Source organism: Centrocercus urophasianus, unplaced genomic scaffold (genome assembly GCF_019232065.1).
Source record: "Centrocercus urophasianus isolate 14NV4802_14NV808 unplaced genomic scaffold, USGS_Curo_1.0 seq_5, whole genome shotgun sequence".
Taxonomy (NCBI): Eukaryota; Metazoa; Chordata; class Aves; order Galliformes; family Phasianidae; genus Centrocercus; species Centrocercus urophasianus.
In genome coordinates, this window is record NW_024885088.1 from 7009656 (window position 1) to 7032387 (window position 22732).

A 22732-nucleotide genomic window follows, 5' to 3' on the forward strand; every position below is an offset into this window, starting at 1 on the left:
ACTGCAAGGATATATTATTCATTTACAGTAAAACTAACAATCCTTGGTTAAATTTATAGTTTATAAATACACTGTCTCTATTATATGTGGTAAAAAAATATTTGACATTTTGTGGGCACTAGGTCAAAATAAGGGTTTTCTTTTTTTTTCCCAGGGACTAAAAATCATTCAGGTATGTGCATATTACCCTTGTCAATCATGTGAAAAATCACACTGACCTGGTACAAAACAGGATCCTCATGTTGGCAAAATTAATGGAATAATGTATAGCATGACACTCATTGCACGACAAGGCTAATTAGGAGGGGAAAAAAAAAAGAATTTACAGCAGCCCAGTACTTTAAATAAGGATAATATGATTTAAAGTGACATGGGGGGGAAGAAAGGATGTAGAAGAAACGAGAAAGGCTAAGCAGTACTAAAAAAAAAAAAAAAAAAAAAAGAAATTTAAAATATACCCAACAAAAATCATTGAAATTTCAGAAGCAAGGAGAGAGCTCAAAATGCTCAAGTTTGGTAAATGTATTGAAGAAAAACAGAGGTGCACTCTTTTAAAAAATTGTGTCATTATTCTTCTGGATTCACTGCTACAATTGTTGTATTCCTGTAGAAAACAAAGCCCTTTGTATAAGGTTATTATCTGTCCTGACTGCATTTTCAAGTTTAACTTAGTTGCTGGCCCTCTGTAGCTAATATAGAGGGTATTTGGCTACTTCCAAGTATCTATGGTACGCTGCTCTGAGACGGACTTCTTTATTATTAATTACTTTAAACATTTTTGGTATTGATAAAACCCACATCTCACCTCACTGGACAAGTGACACATACCTGGTCCTTCCATTTCACTATGTGCTCAGTCACTTCACTGGATTAAGGCATGTTTTTGTGTTCAATTTGCAAAAATAAAAATTTTTTGTACAAACGTCTGGGTTCTTTTATACAAAAATTTTTCTTATGGCACAAGCAGCAGTTGCTGTTTAAGAAAATATATAAATATCCTTTTTTTTTTTTTTTTCTTCTGTACAAATATGTCCAGTATTCCACCACCCAACTTAATAACATTTAACTGTACACTGTCCTACCTCATCCCTTGCCAAGAACTCCCCCCTCCCTGGTAGAACGCTTTGTATTTACACTTCCACGGCAGAGGCAGATTGCGGAGGGGGGGCTGCCCCTCATGAGGAGTCTGTGCAGGGGGACGGCGGCGGTGGGTAGAGGTGGTGAGAGTAGCTCCGCTCTGTGTATGGGGAAGGGGGGCAGCTCTCGTAGTTCTCCTCCGCTGACAGGTACTGGCTGCGCGGGGTCGGAGGCGGTGGGACGGGCTCTGAATCATAGTTCAAGTCACTGGTGTAGCCCTTGGCCATCGCGGCCGTGACCCTTCGGCTCGGGGCATAGTCACTGTCACAGACATCCGTGCTACAGGGTGTTGTGGGAGGTGCAAAGTGGCGGTAGCTGTAAGGCCTGTAGCTGCGGCAGGGAGATTTTTGGGAAAAGTGTCAGCAAATGGACTGAACATTTCGGGTGATGCATCCATGAACAAGAGAGGCAAGTAGGTCAAGGTGAAAGGAGGCAGGAGGCAACCTCCCTGTTGCAGACCCACAGTATCAAACCCCTCTGTGGCACAGCGGACTTGTTAACTCACCTGGAGAAAGCCCAGCTTTGCACAGCACTGGTCAAATTACAGGAATGGGCGAACGAAATACCAGTTACCAATTGCTTACAGACAATAGTTTTCCTAAGCTGAGGTAGTGAAAATTGCTACTAACAAGGGCACTGTGTGAAAAAAACAGTGTGCTGCAAACTTAGAGAAGACATTCTAGTATCCTTAAATAGAGTAATTCCCAATTTTAACTGACTTTTAAGTTGAGAGAGAGACCAAAAATCAACTGGCACCTTTGTAGCGCTCAGGAGAATCACCTGCCAGAGCAATAACTGGTAGGGAATTCTCAAACACTATCAAACGTTTTTAAAAATGAACCCAAGATCATTTAAAGAAAGCTGTATTCTGTTTCTTGGGGAGACCTCATTTCAGCCTTTCAGTATTTAAAAAGAAGCTTATAAACAAGATGGACTCTGACATTTTACACGGTCTGATAGGACAAGGGGGAATGGTTTTATCTAAAAGAGGGGAAATTTGGAGGAAATTGTACACTCATAGGGTGATGAGGCCCTGGAAGAGGCTGTCCAGAGAAGTTGTGGGTGCATCAACCCTGGAGGCCAGGTTGGGTGGGGCTCTGGACAACACGATTGAGAGGTTGGTAACCATGCCCATGGATCTAAATAGGCTTTAAGATTTCTTCCAACCTAAGCCATTCTATAGTTATATAAAAGAAAAACTAGACAGGGAGGTGGTTGGTAACTACAATTGCCAGCATCAAAATCCGTAGCTGGTAACAGGTGAGGATGCAGTTCCTCTGTATTCAAGTCAGATTGTTAGGAAATATCACAATTGGCAAAAGTAGGGCTTATTTTTGAGTGGGGAGCACTCTGAAAACATCCAAGTCTACACTACATCTCTATTACAATTCCATTTATAATTCAAAGAGTCACGCCAGCTGACCAATGATCAGCAGGATTCATGCTGGTGCCACAATGTGGCTTTATGTCATTATTAAATTACAAATCATTTTGACGGATTTTTCATATGTCTGCAAGGGACCATTACAGACATACAAACCTTCTGCACAGCAGAGGTCATATTTCTGCCAATGGAGAAGAGACATCTCTTCAGCCCCAGAGACCTCATTATACAAAAGCCCCCAAAGACTCTGTGCTAGGGAGACATTTCTTTGAGGAGACAAATACAGTCTCAAACCTCACTGACTAGACCTACTAGTGATTTGAGAAGGGAATCTTTACACTCTTGGGTAGTAAGTCTCTTAGTCTTTGTTTTTTTCATTTTGTAACTAGTTATAAAATGATAATGAAAGGAAAGTGGGAAGGATGTGTTCAAAAAAAATGAAGATAAAACTTTCATGTTTCAAATAATCAGGGAAAATAAGCAAGAGATTAGCAACCTCATTCAGATATTAATATTAAATTCTAATTTGATATATTCTTGTGATTTATCTAGGCCATTAATATGACCTTACTTGTGAAATACTAGCCTTTGTATTGCCAACTTTCCCCCTATGTGTGTTTGACTACTATTTTTTTTATAATTACGTAACAAAGTATTTATAACTATTTATAACATATAATTTATGGCAGGGTTCATTCCAGCATACATATTTTTGGCTGTAAGTTATCATGATACCAAGTCAGCATTTAACTAATATGGTGAAGAATTAGCATTGTTATTCCCCCTAAAGCAAATATACTCAAGAGATGTACCACTAACCCACTCACTGTATGATTAACCTCAAATTATGCTACACTTCAACATACGCTGCAGTGACATGATACATGTGAAACAATTTAAGCACCTGTTTTAGCACTCGCAGCATTAAGGCCTTTGATTACAATTCTTACGGAGCAGGGTATGTCTGCATTCTACATTTCTACAGTAGCTGCTTTGATCCTGACAGATGCTATTGTAATAATAATTACCTGTAAGATCTATGAGTGGATGGGCTGTTTGAAGAATAACCGAATTCCATTGTATAATGTGAACGTTCGGTAGCTGGTGATGGTGGTGGGTTCAAAATCTAAGAAAAAATTAAGAAAATTTGCAGTTAAGACATGAATGCTGCTGCAGTTTAACCTGGTTGGTGGCTCAGCACCACAGAGTTGGTCACTCACTCCCCCTCCTTCCCAGTGGGATGAGGGAGAGAATCCAAAAAAACAAAGTAGAACTTGTAGGTTGAGATAAAACTACTTACTAAAATAGAGAAAAGGAAAGTAATAATAGTTACAACTATACATATTTATAAATATGTATAACAAGTGATACATTAGTAATATGTTCTCCACCCAATGACCAATGCCCAGCTAGCCCCCTGACCAGAGAAAGAGAGAGCGATGAACTCCCACTCCCTTCAAAACTCCTTCCACTTGATGTCATATGCTATGGAATATCCCTTTGGCCAGTTTAAGTCAGCTGTCCTAATTCTGTTCCCTCCCAGGTCCTTGGACCCTTCACTGCAAATGGCCTTGGCTCTATAAAACACTGATTAGCTGCAGCTATAAACACCAGTGTGCTACAACATTGTTTTTCTCCTAGAACCAACACAGCATCATACCAGACACTCCAAAGAAAATAATTTCGTCCCAATAAAATCCAAGACAGAATGTGAATCAAGAAAACACCAGTGTTACAAACTTTCTTTTTAGTATTCTTACTTGAAGAACTATATGCATAGTCCCTCCCAACAGGAGGATTTTTCTTTTGTTTATTCCCCAGTTCTGTAATAAATGCTGGAAATCCTGCTTGTTATTCCCATAGAAGATATTAAGCTATTCTCAAAAATGCTGACTGCTGTTGACTGCTGTGTATTTTGACATAGCCAGTGCTGAAAAGGAAAGTTTAAGCTAGCTGTTCAGTACAACATAGTCACTAGTGATATCACTGCCCTAGGAAAACCAGCAGATGTCCACCCTTGCTAGCTTGTAGGCCTTCAGTACCATGCTGTTTTAGAATATTTGTAGTTTGCTGACCAAGGCAAGCATTTGTTCCCTACACTGTCATACTTTTACTGCATGAACAGAATTTTGGTTAATTTCAGGATATAAGAAGATGAGTCATTTTCAGAATTGCATAACAGACAGTTGAAGATTTTAACCTCTGCCGACCAAGCATGTAACTCTAACATTCAGTAGTGGCTTGTGGACTTCATATAAAATCACTAAAACAACCACCAGATGTTAAATTAAGTAGATACTGAACCCTCTAAAGCTGGTAACAACTTTCATATAGCATCTAATACAGTAATTTTCTGTTCTATGTCTATAGGAATGTTATGGAGTTGAAAGACACTTGTTTGCTTTGGAACGTGAGAGAAAAGTTCATTTTAATTAATTCAAGAGCCTGTAGAGACTCCAACTATGGCGTTTTCTCCAGAGGCACTTGATGGAGTGGAATGGAGATCACTCTGCCAGAGTTGCTCAACATTTACTCTGATTTTTTCATCTCTCCTGATATCTAATCTAAGACCATTTTTTTCTAGTGGTAAATCTCTACAAAGCTTTAAAAATTAGTATAAAACTCCCATATTGTTTTATAAAGAGACATCCTCTTCTCCCTTCTCTTCCCTTCCAAAGTCACTCTCCATATTCAAACAAATCTTTTATTCTAGAAAGGTAAAACCAAGCATGAATCCGTAAACAAATTATCTCCAGGAACCTCTCTGAAAGTTAGTAAAGATCTATGAATAACAGAATAACTTACTGGAGGAAAGTAAGTGCCTTTAGTACTTGAAGAACTACTGGAAGATGCTCCAGTGACATGGGCCCTGTCATAGGGCGGCCCACTGCTCCCTCCCATAATGCTGAGGGAGCTGATCACAGATTTTCCTCGAGACATCCCTAAAGAAGAGCAAATATGTATGTCAATATTCAATCTTCAAAGCAAACAGAGAAAAGAAAGATTAAAGAAAAAAAGCTGGTAGGATAACAGCGGTATCAGTGCAACTGCTAGAAGCAAAACTAATCTTTTCAGTATTAAGAGCAAATTCAGTGCTCTTTGATTGAGAAACAGAATGAAGACTGTCAGGGGATAAGCATGTTGGTTTTGTGCATCAACGACTGAACTGCAGGATCTGGCACCTGTCTGCACTAAAGCTGCATGAAGAGAACCAGATTCCTTTCACTTGAACATCTGTAAAAGACTTGAGAGAACAGGCATTCAGGCATTATTTCTATGTCCTGGAATAAAACACAAAACTGACTCTGACCACAGCAACTAAGCAACTGAAATTCAAGCAGGAAAAGAGAGAGTTTGTTATTTTATTTCTATATAGGTAAGTAAGATTCTGCTGCTGGACTGAATCATGCTTCCATAGAGTCGGAACAAGAAACAGACAGGTATGTAATTGTGCTTGAAATAATGCAAATTCTCCTTAAAGACTTCATAATGAAAGCAGGTTACTACAGAATGTAAAGATATTTGGTGAATTCTTATAACCCTGTACTAGCCTCAAAAACAGTTATGTTCTAACTGCAACCCGCTGGATCCAGCACCACAAGTTACAGTTCATATCTAATCAATACATACAAAAGAAATGCATACATATGAAGTGCACTGTTGCAGCCAAATCTTATTTTTTAATCAGCAGTAGCATCATGCATGTGAACTGGTATCAGAAACTTCATTATCAAATAATGAAATAACCTGAAACCAGTTATTGCTGGTCATTTCTGACTTTACAAGAAGTTTTACAAATATAAAGATCCAATCAACAATTCTAATAATTATACAATCTTTAAACAAAGTCTTATGAATATACCTCCATGTACTTTACCATGATCTGTCATGACACCTTGCCAGTGTCATAAAAAGAGGCTTCTTTTGCAGCAAAAAAAGAACTCCCATGGTACATATATTTATTTGAACTTATGGTTCTGCTAAGAATCTGAATGCTTGTGAGTGGCATAGAAAAGATAGAAATTTATTGCAATGGACAGCAACAATCCTCAACTGTCCTGTCTCTCAGTGGCTTGGCAGGAAGAATTATGCTTCTGGAACCAATGTCTCCTGTGCATACATGCACAGTATCCTCAGCTATAACTATGTGAGGTCAAAGAGCAAAACAAGGAACATGCTGTTTACTCACCAGGAAGAGACCCTGACAAAGAGCTTGGGTGAGGCACATAACCAAGAGGTACGGAGGCTGGTCCATGTACCACATAGTCATTGGTCATTGTCTCTCCATCCCCCTTCATGCGTGGGCACAGCACCCTCTGGCAAATGAAATACATTGCTCCAACCACAAAAAGTGTGAGGATTACACCAATGATGGAGCCTATCGTGTTGTTGGGCTGTGGCGCAGGCTCCTCTGTAGTGTCTAGAAGAAGAAATAAAATTATACTGTAGAAGCTAATCCAGCAGCTTCATACATCAACATCAGTTTTCACGATATCATTCAACAGCCTCCACTTCCATAGGCAGATATCAGATATCATAAATGAATTTATGTTAGGAACAAACATACAAGTGAACAGGTCTGTTTGAAGATTCCGGGAAGCCAGTAGGGCCGCCTGTGCACATGAACAGTTCCACATGTGCAGAGGTTTTAGAATGGGATGCCAGGAGATGAGTAAATACACCCATGTGCAGGGGTGGGGGCTCATGAACCAGGTCCTGAACTAGCTGCCCTTTGAGCTGGGTGAACAAGACCTGCAGCCAGGACTTCAGATTGTACTGTGCTACCATTAACAACAGTGACAACTATTTTTGCTTTGCTCTGTCACACAACCCCTGGGTTATCAGTCTGCTTAACAGATTGGCATTCTCTGTTCTGAACTGTGTAACATTCACTCAGTAGAGATGATATCAGTAATTAATTTTGGGTTTGCTGCTATTTATTTAATTACCTAACCCATTCTACATCTATCCCACACTAAAGGATACATCTTCACATCAGCTTTAGAAGTGCCAAAGTGTTGAATAATTACTTTGGATACAGATTCCTTACAGCTAAAATGATCGGCTTTCCCTACAATACCAGTTCTAACCAATGACACTTATGGGAATAAATGACAACTCCCTGCCTATCCTTAATGAATTTGACAAGAAAAGCAGACTTAAAAGAATATTCCTATTCTAGTTGGTATTTTACATCTTAGCCATTATAGAAAGCCTTTTCCTCAACTTATTTCCTTCTCCTAAAAAAAAACAATTCCACACTTTAACCAACCTGTCACAGTCTACAGTGATTAGTAAACAGACTTCTGATCACACTGGAAGAAGGACAGTGACCAATGCAACTTTATTCCAGGCAGATTTTATATCATAAAAACAAAAATGTCTGAACCATAAAAAAGATAATTACATATGTATGTGATAAAGTTGCTACTAACTTCCTTACATGATAGCACATCTCTTATTACTCCTTCTTAAGATCAAGGCCTTGCATTTTCAAGTCATGTGTCACCTGTGATACATAGATCTCCAACACTAGAAAAGATGACACCTATTTACAATTTCTTTCAAAACACCAACAGTGAAAACGAACTTTCAAGCTGGAATTTTAAAGGCAGTGTTTTTCTTGCACAATCCTGGAGATTTCAAGATAGTATGTATCACACTACAAATCAGAAATCAAGCTCCAAATTACCTTTTTTTTTAAGAAGCCAAGGAAATTTTAGAAGGCTTATTCTGTAAACAGAGTGCTGACCTCATTATAAAAGCACCTGCTGCTAATCTTTGTACAGGAAAACCATGAAGCAAAACAGTTTTATATAAAAGCCTCACGCTATAGTGCAGTATTTAAAATCTTTTTATTTCTCAGCATACAAACTCATTATCATAAAACAAACTTCTCATTTCTTTTAAAACTTCACAGTGTTATGTGAAAAATTTGACTGCCTTAGAGAGGATTAATTCAAAATACTAGTTAAGTCTTTGATTCCTATTCTACTACACTTATGTACTGATTGCATAACAACATCCATTTTGGGTACAATTCAGATTAAAATTAACTCACTGAGAAGGTAAGAAGTACATTTCAGATAATGCAATCAAGTGTCAGGTTTTGTACTTACAGCATCCTTGCTCATCTGAGCTGTCACTACAGTCCAGGTTGTGATCACATTTCTTGCTTTTACCAATGCACTGCCCGCTGGCGCACCGGAACTGATTGGTTAAACAAAGCACTGGGAAGAGAACCACCCCACAAACCAAGAGTCAGTATCAAAGACTTCTACTCTTTAAAATGATTAAGGAAAGTAGATACCAAAGCATACAATCAGGAATATTTTGGGAGAGCTTAGTCTCCTGTTAGCTTCATTTCTTGAAGCAGTCAGTGGTATATAGAAGTCCCTCATGCTAAGCATGCCAAAAAAGAAAAAAAAGACACTGGACCCTACAAGGAAAAGTCACCTCAACTGACACAAAACAAACGCAGAAGGCCACAGGTAGGATATAGGTGAGGATATAAGTACTTATCTTAGGACATGGTTATGGCAAAATGACTTTAATTACTTCACTCTAAATATGTACTACAAGAAGAATTAAGTTATTAAAAATAAATCTGCCAAACCACAATGTTAAAATTGCTTAAGAAAGATAAATGTGGTTTCTCAATGCCCTTGTGCACTTCTTGTAAAATAGAAGACTCCTTGATCATACAACAATGTATTTCACTTGACATTATGTTTTAAAACTGAAATGGAAGACAGAAGACAAATCTGGATCTTTGCCATTACACTCAAAAACTAAACTACTGCTATGGGAAAAAAGGTGCTGCAGACAAAGTACTGGCTGCTGCTGTTTACACATAGTTTTGCCCCATTTCACATAAATTTTAAATTCTTCCCAATTTCAGTTGAATTAAGAAGTTAAACTACAGGCTTTTCTGGGCTGCACTCCACCTGAACATTCTGAGTAACAGAGACATTTTGAAGATGATAAACAGCCCTTGTTCCGATATCTCTAGTCACTGGATGATAACTGGGAAACTAACCTGCACAAAGCATTTTCAGATGTCAGCATGCATCTGCCTAAAAAGCATCCTTCATCACAGAGGAATTTCTGCATCTGTTTATATATTTTTGTTTGAGCTGGAGCATATCTTTTGGAAAGAAATTCATCCTTAATTCAAAGACTCTTAGTCTCTTCAAAGAAACTGTATTGAAAGAATATATTGAAGAGGCATCCATTCAAGCTTATAAGTTGTCCCTACAATTCCTTACTATTTGTGCAGTGAGGAAAAAAAAGTCGAGTATTCTAATGCTGATATAGTACTAGGGTAGTTCAGACTCCTTCAGCATAACCTGCCCCTTCCAACACAAAAATTCCCTAATTCTCATTGTGTCGGTAATAGCACTTCTCTCCATAAATATAGCCTAACTGCTCTCTCTTACTGTACTCTGAAGTGGACAAGGAATCTCTCCAGGAATCTCACCTGTCTCTCACTCCCACTTACTGAAAAAAGTTTACTCCAAAGTTACCAGGTTTCAGAGCTCTAAACATACAATTTTTTAAGAGTACTTTCCACAAACATAGCTTAAACCACTATGCAGGACATGAGCAGGTGGAAAAACAAAAGTATGGAGCTGTGAAATAATTTCCCACTCAATAAACTTGTGACATAACAGCAGAAATTAAAATCCTTTGGAATTCCATATTCTGCAATAGCTTTGGTAACTTTCATAGCATCCCCTGTGCAGTTTTGTTTCTATCATACTTTGAAAGACCCTCTGTACCTTCGCAGTTCTTCTCATCTGAGTTGTCCTGGCAATTTGCTTCTCCATTGCACCGGAGGGCACTGTCTATGCATTGTCCACTTTCACACTGAAACTGGGTGTCTGAGCACACTGGGCAGTTTTTTTCATCACTATGGTCTTCACATTCAGTGAAACCATCACAGCGCCAGGCCACTGGGATGCAGTCAATCTCACCTGTGAAACAGGTGAATTGCTGAGGGGAGCATGTTGGAGGTTCTTTAAAAATCAAGCAAACAAACAAAAAGTAAAGATTCAGGTGAACAATCAGCAGATCACAACAGTTAAGGACAAGAATAACTTAGCTGCTTTGACATCAAGAAGCTGGTAAACATGCAGCATCATAAGATGATTTTCACCCTCTCTGTCTCTAATCATGTGAACAGGTCTTGAGCCTCACGTGACAGATGCAAGTTCATGTCAGTGGAGTCTCGTTAGACAAAGAAGAAGAACAGAGAAACACGAACACTAAAAACACAATTCTTTTCTTCCCACCTCAGCCTCTTTTATCCTTCTCCATAGATCTCCAAAAGTCTTTTCTTAAAGTCAACATACTTTTCCTCTACTCCCCCTTTCCTGCAGCACCACTGCATACACAGTTGATTGTTCACTTTCTTAATGCTCAACAGTCATTGTATAGACAACATTAAGAGATGTAATGTGCTGCAGATGGATGTGCTGTGACTCAGTGTCTAGTTATGTGCCCTTGACAGCTCTGTTGAGTCAAAATTCTTCTAAAATGACAAGAAACTGTTACATTTAGTTGCCTTGCTATCTCAACACAGCTGTTAGTTATTTAACATTCACTACTGTAACTGTTAATCTCAGGCAGTAAGTAAGCATAAGTAAGCATGTATTCCTCTCCTCCACTTTTTTTTTTTTTGTTACACTTGAGAGAATATCTGGATTATGTTAGCTCTTGTTCCATTGTGAGACCACACGTTGCCCTGATGCCAAGAAGATTGCATAATAAACTCACTCAGTATGTTGGCACAAAGGGACCGAAGTACCAAAGTGCCTTTCCTATCTCCCATTTCAAACACAACCTTGGAGGCACCAAGCACGTAGGCTACTGTGATCACGTCACCATGGAGGAGGCAACTTGCCCTTCTGAGGCTGCAGTTCAGAAAGACGTAGTGAATTTCAGGAGTAAAGAAAGGAAGAATTAAATGGCACAGACAGTAGATGGGGCAGAACATAGCAGAACATGAGAGCTATTAGCTGAAAAACAAGAACATGCACAGTGATGCAAAAAGTAACAAAGAATTATACAATTAAAATATCAAATTGAAATAATTCAATTGACTTAAGTAGAAAGCATGAACAGAGATCCTTATTCTACAGTCAGCTAATGAAATTATCCTGTTCTTTTACTCCTCAAAACTTGCAGATTTAGCTTACTGGAGTGAGGCAAAGAGATGAACATGTAAAGACGTGTTACAACACTATCGTGTTATTTCTGCTCAGAAGCGACCCTAAACTGCAGACCTCCCCACCCAGAAGCTGCAAGCTCAGCAATCCAGAGCACGGGAAGGACTTACCTCCACAGGACAGCTCATCCTGCAGCAAAACAAGGTGGACTGGACAAGAGCAGCGTGTGGTGCCATCGCCCTTCACAATGCAAATGTGTGAGCAACCACCATTATCTTGAGAACAAGGGTGCTGTCCTGTGATTTTAAGAATAAGACAAATAGGGAGTACAACTGCAATCACACTTGTGAGGATGAGTACATAAGATAATACTGTTCTATTCCTTGCTCCTTTTCAATTGCCTCTACTTCAGATACCCTACAATAATTGGGGAATCTGGAAAAAGCCAAATCAGATTTACTTTCTAATAATTTGGTACGTCCTGTGACAAGAAATCCCCATCTATTTTCAAACCTTTCAGTGATATCACAGGACTCTCCTCATTACTCCCTTCTCAATGTGCAGGGCATTTCTAAAATCAACTCTGAAAAAGTTGTGATTCATTGTATTATTTGTCTTTACACAAATAATTATTTACCTGTGACCTAAAACACTGGGAATTACACCATATGGCCTTTTAAGCTAGTAAACAATACTCAAACCATTTATTCTTGTGTGAGGTAGAATAAGTTCTTCAGCAAAAAGAGCAACATTAGTAATAAAAAGGTGCCTTGGGTTCTACACTTCTTTAATTTTTTCCTATCAAGAACCATTAAAAAAAAGGAAACCTTTCTAATTAATGAATTCTGAAGCTTTCACACTATCTCCAAAATTCAAATTAACGTGCTCTAGATAAATAAGTCTCTTCATTTTAATGTTTAATAGAGACAACATACTTTCCTTGGAACTGCTGACAGATTTACTGAGATTAATAGCAAATAAAACTAGCAGTAGTCTGCATTGATGCTTTAATTAAACATCCCCAGACATCTTTCTACATATTTCTTGAAGGCATACACACAGCCTATTAACCAGGCCTATTTTGTCCATGAAAACAGCAGCTCTACTGCTTTAACCATCTAGCTCCCTTCATTTCAAGTGAGTGTGTGCAGGGAAAGCTATATCCCTGTGAGCAGAAAACTTTTTAAAGTGCAGGCATATTAAGCACAAACTGTTACTTAACACACTTTCTTTGTACAATGCAGTGTCCACCATTTAGTTTCAATATGAACTGACACTAACAAAAATTTTTCATTTTTCTTTCAAGGCTGTGCAGGAAAGGTAGCTAGTTCACTAAAATATTTACAACTAGTAAAGGGCCCTAAGAGCCCTCAGGACTCCAGAAGGAGTTAAGTTCTACTAGTGACAGCTTTGATACTCTGTGTCAGTAGTCTGCCACATCTGTAATCCAGACAATCCTCTACTAGGAGTTACAGGATGTTCCCACTGTGCCTATATACACTCAAATCCCAGGTACTTGTATAGGAATAACAACAAAGTTGTCAGAGCAACAAAACATGATGCTTTGTGATAGTTTGCATGTCTACTGCCAACCACACTAAGGAGGCAAACAATACCATTCTAGCAATATAACAGATGGAATGATACTTCTGGCCCCTTTGATTCACACTGATGTTGATCGGTGATAAGGAAAAGCAGGCTTCATCTCTCTTAGTCATTACCTGCCTCCAGTCCCACAAGCACTGTTTTCACTTGCAAACAGGAAACTGTACTTACTGTACTCCTGAACGTTAAGCTCTTTCACAGCATGAATGTCACTGAGTTGTGCAATACGAGCTTGGACCTTTGTACGTCCTTCTCGACCAGTCATATCAATCTTTTCAATCATCTGCTGTTGTCTGTCAATCCAATACAACCAGTTCTCAAATACAGTTAGTCCCACAGGTTGCAATATATTGGAATCTTCCAAAACAACTCGGTTAGCACCTGCATAAGGAAAAGAGTGGTTTAGCTCAACTGGAATCAACCAAAATACTACCACAAATGTTTTCTATAATGTTCACATCATCATTTTCTACTACTTTTACACTACTAGTTAAAGCCAACTATAAAACTACATGCAATAATGGGTCCTCTGATGTAAAACTGATGCTTTGCAGACACATGATCTTTCTTCTAAATAATTTTCATCAAAAGACAGTTCTTGCACTTCAGATACATTTTCTGTATTTAGAAACTATATGGAGTTGGGGGCCCAGCTCTCATGAGACTACTCAGCCTTTTATCAGTGCGATGGTAATTGTTATTTCTTTTCATTCATCTATTCTTTTTTTAAACTGCTTTGTCTTGGCATTCAGCAGGGAATAAGAAGACATTATTAACTTGAGTTAACAAATGCAAGATAAAATACAAGTGAAGACAAAGTAATTAGTACTTTTCACACAAATTATGAGATTAAGGTAAACATTTGACTTTTGACTTCTTCGTATTTTTTAATTTCAACTAAATTATCTTCACAAATGTTTTTGTGCTAAATTAAGAACATTCCATTCTTTCTAGTGAAGACTTACTTTCTTCAGTTCCCTCAGCAAACATCAGCACCAGTCAAGAAGCTTGACGCCTCTGAAAGCATTTGCTGACTTTTATGCTACATTACCCATGGATTGCAGTCCATATCAACAGAAGACAGCCCACAACTGTTTCAGAAGTAACACTGAAGACCGCCCAAAGATGGTGAAGGCTTCATAACTCACATGCAATGGTCATTATCACTCAAATATTCAGTAAGGTTTACTAGACTCTGAGCACAAAAATACTCACAGACATACAGATTTTGCTTCAATTTTGAAATGCCATAACAATATTACAGTTCAAAATTAGACCAGAGCTTGAAAATACACATCCAAATCCTGTTGTTTTCAGGTATCTGTGCTCACTGCTATGCTTATTTCTATTTTCAATATAGCAGATCATAGTTTTGCATATGTTCTTCCACAATATAATTTTCAACAAGTTGTAATATTTTTTTCCTGTAAAAGTATACTAGTATAAATGAATACCACAGAAAAGTTACATGGTATCTGTACCATAGTCATACAAGATACTGTTATGAGACAGAAGACACCTATTTTATGATTTTTATAATTTTCTCAGGTTCATCCCTCTATCTTTGACTTGTTGAAAACTTTAATCAACAGTATGCCAGGAACTGCAAAACAAATTAAGCTACAAAAAAATGTATTTATCTCAATTTTACTAAACGTGTATGGAACTTTTAAGCATTTGGCAAATGGTAACATCTAAAGCAGACCATGGAGATTTTAATCCTCAGCTACACAGGGCTCTCATTTGCCAATTTGGAATAACACCAGCAATGATCTGATTAAGAAATAACATTGATGTATTCTCAAGGAATCCAGACTGATGAAGAAATTAATAGCCTGAGTGATGCAAGGCAAACTGAAGATCTGCAACAGTCCTCATGAATATGAGTCATCTTATAGGGAAAAGGTTAGAAACAGCAACCTGCATCTTTAAGAGAAAAATAACTCAGCTGGGAAGTGGGGAATATGCAAAGATGACAGGAAAGAATATAATTTAAACTAAGACCTTGACCTACCCAAATGGAGTCTGCACATACCCTGCTCTACTATGCTCATGTAAATCAACATAGCATTTTGCAAAACGCTCCTAATGCTCTGAAACTTAAAATTTTCTCTATATTACTGTTTTAATCTTTCTTTCTAACATTTGTGACCAAGTGTAGCTGATTATTTCTGAATAAATTGAGACACTGAAATCTCACCTTCCATAAACCAACAAGAGCATCTGAACCTGTCTCATCCAGATGCTAGCCCCCCTTATTAGGAATGTCAGGTGAAAGGGAGATGTTATTAAGACTTTTGTCTCCTGGCATCACTATTCTCTTTCCAGCAATACCTTTTAAGACTTACAAACAAACGAATACAAAGAACAGGACACACCCTCAGCACATTCTATTTCCAAATAAAAAATTACTTAATTCTAGAATCATCAGATATTTCCACATCACACAAATTATTCTGGAATAAAAAAAACCTTAATTTCCAAATAGTTTCCATAGTCAGAAGCTAATTTCAGTCATCTTTTTGTAAACAACCCTTAGCTATGTGAGGAATCTTCAGTAGGATGTGAGGAAGCTTCAGTAGGAACTCCAATTTAGGCAGTACAACTGATACCCAACTGAATGCCCAAAGAACAGTGAGTAAAAGAAGGACTGTGCCACATGAAGGCATTCTATTTCTCCTTCTCTTTAGGAGTACTGGCATCTATGGAGTCAGCATAGCAGGAGATTGTGCACATTTTAAAGAAGATAACACATGCAAAAAATTACTTTGCCAGTCAAAAGACTCTATTAATCAGCATTCCTAAGTGCAGGAATGCATCTCGGCAGTTAGCAATTTATCGTGGTGATTATAGCAATCTATTTGTGGTGCAGAAGCCAAAAAAGCAAGAAGGGTTTTGGAAAGATTTTTCATAATGTTCATCAAAATGAGGAGCTCTTACTTCATGACATCAGTAATCCAACAGTGATTTTTAAACAAAACAAACAGGGAAAATGGCTGATATACCACCAGATGGTTGTACTACTTGAAGGGACAATGCATGGAGGAAAGAATTAGGCTCTTTTCAGTGGCGCTCAGTGCCACGATCAGAGATAATGGGCACAAACTGGCATACAGAAGATTCCTTCTGAACACCAGGAAGCAATTCTGTGCTGTGTGGGTGCTGGAGCTCTGGCACAGGTTGCCCAGAAGCTATGGAATGCCCCCCTGCAAGATGTTCAAAAGCAATCTGGACGTAGGCCTAGACAACCTGCTCTGGGTGATCCTGCTTGAGCAGAAGTGGGACAAGATGAGGTATCCTGAGGTCAGCTTATGCCTTGTGTTTTAAAACACAAAGTAATCAGGGTATCACAGTTCATAAGCAATCTTGAACCTTCCAGTGATATATGCAAATCATTGGGGGAAAAAAAAAAAAAAGTAATGTTTTACTAAACCAACAAACATGAAATAGTGAAACATTTTCCAAAACAAAAACTTATTCTTGCAACTTAACAAAAGGCTGAAAACCACACTGGTGTCAATGGGATTGCATGCCTCCATTTTGAAAGAAGGTATCCATGGAATACTCTAAACTACCAGTATCTGGCTAAGTATTCTATTTTGCTCACGGATTGCAAAGTATATCCTTATTTTCTTATGCATTCAGTGACAGCTGAATAACACTCAGCAAAAGTGTGTTATTCAGACTGGAGCTGGACCTACTTCAGGGGAAGTAGAAATTCTGCTGCTGACACCCGCAGGCAGTAATATGAGGGGGTTTATACCAACGTGTCATAAAGAGATGTGTAGGTATGTGTTCAGCCAACTCATATTACAGTGAACTGCTATCCGAGTCACAGAAGACAGTTGATATGATCCAGCAACTAGCTGCATCTAACTAGTAAACAGGAGATGTCTGTACCTCTTCCACCTAGTCTAACTGCACAATTTTGCCTCTTCTCTTGCTCAAGTTCTGGTTGCTTGCTGGATCAATTCAGCTTTTCATATCAACAGAATATTTTTCTTTGTTTCTCTTTTTCTATGTTGCTGTTAGCTTATAGTTTTGCTTATATAGTAAATAGAGTGAAATCAACTCATAGTGGACAAGCAGCATAACCAACATGAAGGAGCAGGCAAAGAGAACTATATGGCTGGAAGGACTTGGTTTTTTTCCTTTTGAGAGCAGAAAAGCGTTAAGTCTTACTTTACTCTTCTCACATTATGTCCCAGAAAGGATGGACACATAATTAATCTTTAATGCTTTAACTCAGCAGGAAAGACTTCTCCATTAACAAGAAACTCCCAGTTTACAGATCACTGCACCAAAAACAATGCCTATAAAAGAAAACCACTTCTCCCCTCCCCTTTCCAAAACTGCTGCAATTTATTTGTGAGTTAACATTGGGAAACCACACAAAGGTCTTGCAGTGAGAAACTGAAGTAAACAGCAAGTGTAACAATTAATAATGCAAATCACAGATAGAGGTACAAGACTGCAAAGGCACGTTGGATGAATCATACGCATTCCCTGGCTGGGAATTGAGGGAGCAATTAGAATCACAGTACAGACTCTCTATAGCAGGAAGGAAAAGACAACACCTTTCTCTACATTCCCCCACACCCACCCCACACAAATGAATCACTGAATTAAAGTGCTACTCTACCTGAAAGGTCGCTGCTTTCAATTCTCCGCAGGTCTGAATCAGCCCAGAACAACTTGCCTAGCTGGCTGTCAATAGCTAAGGCAATAGGCTTGCTCAAACCACTGAAAAAAAGGACCTCTCGTTCAGTTCCATCCAGTGCTGCTCTCTCAATTTTAGGAGATCTTTCCTGCAGGTTGGTGAAATACATGTATCTGGAATAGTAATGATTAGAGGAAAACAGTTTAATTGACCTTTCCATATTTTTGCTATATGACCAAGACATTTTAGCAAATGTTACAGTTGCTTTTATTCAAACAAACAGAAAACATCAGTTTGATTCTTAAAACCTTCTGCTTAAATTTTGCCATATCACTACTTCTGCTACTTACCCTTTCTCTGGATTCACCACAATGGCCCTGGGTCTATCTTGATCTCCTTTGAGCACCACTCCCATGGGTCTCCCATCCAAGCGTGTCACGTTGATGACATTAGTAGCTTCACAGGTCCAGTAGATGTAGCGGCTGTAGATGTCAATGCTCAGGTCATAAGGCTGCATGTCTAGGTTCTGATTGGGAACTGGACTTGTCACAACAGTGAGGCTCTAAAAAGGAGAGAAGAACAACCCACACAAGAACACTTAGCAAATATAATTGCCTGCATTGGATCTGGCTATAGATAACACATCAAATTATTGCCAAGGGGAAGAAAAATGCCACCAAAATATTAGCACAAAGTAGGAGACACACAGGACCAGTTGTTCCATTAAAACTTTTGATTAGATTTAGTGACTTAGTCCTGACAGTTTGTTTTAATGGCAATCAAGTGGTTCCAACACACAACATTCAGCAAATCTGACCAAAAAGTCCAAATACCCACCATGTTGGAGATTCAAGCTGAATTTCCCTGCCTCCTCCCCTTTCTTGACAACACTTAGTTTGGATAGACCCAAATTCAGACTGTATAGCATTCTGAAACAGAAACACCTACATCCCAAAGCTGCAGCAAAGAAGATAAAAAAATACTGGCAAAGTAAGGCCAGACAGCACTTGAAATTCCTCTCACTCTACTTTACCATCACTGCCATCAAACTTGAGAGAAATAAAATAAGGATGAACCATAAATGGGAAGAAAACTGCCAAGAAAAGATATCAGCTAGCAAGTTCTCATACCCTTTCTTTCATTTTCTTTTTTTCCTTTTCTTTTTAAGTTATTTTAAATGCATAGTCAAAGTGAAAGACGAACTTAGACTGTCAACAAACTTGAAGAGGATTGTTAAAACACATGCTAAGATAACCTTTTTGGAAAACTTCATGCTTTTGACATAAGTAACCTCCACTCTCTCATCGTCTAATTAAACTTCACTGGAAGATCTGCCTAGCTTTCTTTTTTGGCTTGACACCTTTATGAAAGGGTGTGTCTAAAGTCCTGAATTTGTTTACCCTGCTAAAGCTGGCCCGCTACATCTCTTAGAGGTCACGAATTTCAACCTTCCCTCGTGTCTTTGTGGTTGACAACAGCTCTCTTCCTACCGCCATCAGAACCTAGAAGGATTTAAACACAACCATATGCTGACAAAGTCCCAGCCTCTTTATTTTAGAGTCAATGTTTCTGTGCCCTTCTCATTTGTAACTTTTCTGTCACTCTCTTGACATGTTCATTTTCTATGAAGAATCTTCTCTTCTATGCTTCATGACTCTCACATAGGAGTGTCCAACTGCCGCCAGCCAAAAGACAGGGATATGCAAATAATGCACGAAGAGTATCTTTAAGCCAGCCCCAGTTTTCCATGTTTCATTTCCTACTGTCAGTAAACTCCCAGTTTACTGATTGAGAACTCCATAAACTCCAGATGTCACTTGTTTTGCCAAGAGCCAGCTGATAACCTACCAGAAACCTGTAGATGTAAATTATTTATGTGTCCTCATACATTCTTGGATATAGAGCATCTTTTAAAAATTCTACTGCCCATAAGTTACCTGGCTGCCATCTTCCTGTGCCTTCCGAATGATATTCTGCCGTGAATCAATCCAATACAATTGCTTATCCAGGGGGTCATAATCAATGGCTCGAACATTTCGGAGACTATGGATAGGAAGTATGATATCTGGACTCTGCTGCTCATCTATCACCATGCGATTAATTGCATTCTTCTGACTGAACAAAAGAAAGGTTGTAGGAGCTTGATAGATTAAAAAAAAAAAAAAAAAAAAAAAAGGAGAGGGAAAGGGTTACACACAGCAACAGCATTGAGTATTTTTATGCTCAGTAAAAGTTACTTTATAAAACACAGTGTCAAAAATTTCATTCCTCTTATCCTCCTTTAAAAACAAACAAAACCAAAAAGAAACAAAAAAATAAAGACAACCCAAGTATATCCAAAACACAACACAAAAAAACCCCTCTAATTAGCTTGAAAAGCCTTTTAAATGATTATTACAAAAATTTTAACACAGACGTGACTAGCAAAGATAATTTTGTAAGTTGCAAGTCTAGTAAATGTTAAGATTTATGCCAAAATTACCTCACTAACAGTCAACTACACCTCTCAAGCAACAGCCATTTTTCATTCTAAAGGGATTCCAGGAAAACACAGCTCCACTATTTTGAACTTAATGTTTTTGGTGTTTTTGTTTTGTTTTGGTTTTGTCTTTCAATTCCTTTGCCTGCAGAAGAAGCTGATCAAAACACAGCAATGGCTCCTTATTTAGAGGTTACAAGGATCAGAGATTGCCATTTGGTGGTTCCATCTTGTTACTGCAAACCCTCTCTATTGCCACCAGAATGGAACAACAACCAATTCATAGCCTGTGTGCAGGTTGGGTTTTTGAAGGAAAAAAAATTTCACTCTTCTCAGATTTATCTATCTTGCTTATTCCTTGGTGCTTATCTAAGAACACCGACTGTATTCAAAAAAGCGTCAGATAACTTCCAAGAGGCCCAGCAAAAATTTCCTGGAAAAATGATACTTATTCTTCTCTATCTGATGTTTGATAGTATTATCAAAGTCAGAAAATAAGGGCTTCCCATCCTCTTTAACTGCAATTTAACAGCTGTATCTAGCAGTAAGCATGTAAGGCATAGTTGTTTATTACACTATTAAAAAGAAATTACTCCCCGTATTACATAACTGGGTCAGAAAAGTGTGGATGTAGTTAAACTCCCCCCTTTTTACGCAGTACTCTTTTCAGCAATGGTCTACATGGAACCACTGCTACGCAAGGCAGCACAGGAGTGAGCAGCCAGAAAATGCAGCCTCCCTGAATTTTGTATAATCAATTTGCTATAGCAAAAGTCTGGAGAGATTAGCAGTGGGACACTGTGCTCATTCAATCCAGCCTGTAAAATAGGTAAGACAATACCTTGGCAAGGGAAGGTTAGCAAAAGCCTTCCTGAGAACAACATCACCTTTCTTTGTTATTTTAGGCATACAAATTTATCTGCTACTGGGAAAGAACAAAGAAAAAGAATGTACAGGGAAGTTTCCTTGGTAACTAACACTTAATTCTAACTTCCTAAAACAACCAGGCCTAATTGAGAGGTATTTTTGCTTTCTGGAAAACCTTATTTCTCCTCCAAATGTTTCTGCAAAAATTTAAGCCTTTTTCCTCTTAGCTCTACACTATGGAATAAAACACATAAAAAGCAAACAAAACTTTATATTGAATGTGTATTGCAAACTAACAGATTGAGAAGACATCAATGTCAAGCAGCTAAGAGATTAATGCTAAGGAAAAAAAAGCTTAAGATAAAAGTGCAGACAAATACACCATCATAAGAACCTAATATTTTCTGTTCTTTTCTCCAGAGAGTCCCTCCCACTGTCTAAGCTCACCAGGCTTCCTACTCTGAATTGATGGCTCATTATAAAGACTAAACTTTGCCCCACTTCTCTGAAACAGTACCAATTTCAGAAATCACTTCCCAGTTTTCATCATTTTCTTTCCAAATTGTCACATAATTTAACTATATTTTTGGAGGGCAAATGGAACGCAATGAGAACATCTCTTGTGTAATATCGCATTCAAACTTTACAACACAAGGTAGGTCTGATGAGATACCAGATCTAGTGAGTTCAGTGTGTCCTTCCCATAATTAAAAGAATCTATGCACATATGAGCAGGGTGATCCAGAATGGAGGAACTGGCCTCTAGACAGGGCTTGGGATAATAATAATAATAATAATAATGTTTGGGAATATATAAGCAAGTAAAACAGGCAAGGGAAAGTTAAAATGATTCATGCTCCAATTATAATGGCCAAGAGTAAAATTAAATTATAAGCAGAGAAGCCTAAGTCTCCAATTACCTACAAATGAGAAGCTGGAAAGTTACCAGATTTGAACATGGCAAAAGGAATACTCCTAATACACTGTGAAAGACTGAACCATTCTGAAGGGAGACGGTTCTGTTTGTTCACAACTATTTCCTTTATTTTTCTTCTTCCTTTCCTACTTTTCTCCCCACTTGCATTGAGAGTGCTTTCTCACAGGAAAACATCATTTTGCTATTTATTTTCCACTGGAAATCAAGTTCTTCCACCTATAACATCACAGCAACCACTGGAGTGGTGTCAGCTGTGCTTCTATCTTGCAGGAAGATGTGAGAATGTTCACGTACAAAAATCCAGGTGTCAGGCAAGCACCTCTTGTAACTGAAAAGGAAAGAAGGAGTACAGAACACACTGGGGGATAAAGCAGGCTTCTCTAAGGAGCACGACTTTCAAAAAAAATTATGAAGTGGCATTCATGGAACTGGGTGCCCTGCTTTTGACTTTAAAACAACAGTTGGATCTCTCTACTCAGGCATAATGCAGATG

General features: G+C 38.3%; 1 protein-coding gene across 2 annotated transcripts in view; it reads right to left on the reverse strand.

The window, feature by feature from the left end:
* Nucleotides 1-414: 414 nt before the first annotated feature.
* LRP6 (LDL receptor related protein 6) overlaps nt 415-22732 on the reverse strand; it is a 124028-nt gene continuing 101710 nt past the window's right edge. The window contains exons 13-23 of one of the 2 annotated variants that reach the window (XM_042834935.1): nt 19894-20096; nt 18307-18518; nt 17939-18129; nt 13468-13677; nt 11862-11987; nt 10303-10497; nt 8641-8751; nt 6711-6941; nt 5327-5463; nt 3550-3647; nt 415-1467 (exon numbers count right to left, since the gene is read on the reverse strand). In XM_042834935.1, coding sequence (XP_042690869.1) covers nt 1176-1467; nt 3550-3647; nt 5327-5463; nt 6711-6941; nt 8641-8751; nt 10303-10497; nt 11862-11987; nt 13468-13677; nt 17939-18129; nt 18307-18518; nt 19894-20096 — 2006 coding nt within the window. In that variant the 3' untranslated portion in view covers nt 415-1175. Of the gene's footprint in view, nt 1468-3549; nt 3648-5326; nt 5464-6710; nt 6942-8640; nt 8752-10302; nt 10540-11861; nt 11988-13467; nt 13678-17938; nt 18130-18306; nt 18519-19893; nt 20097-22732 lie in introns of both variants that reach the window. The other variant, XM_042834934.1, reaches the window with a different exon arrangement.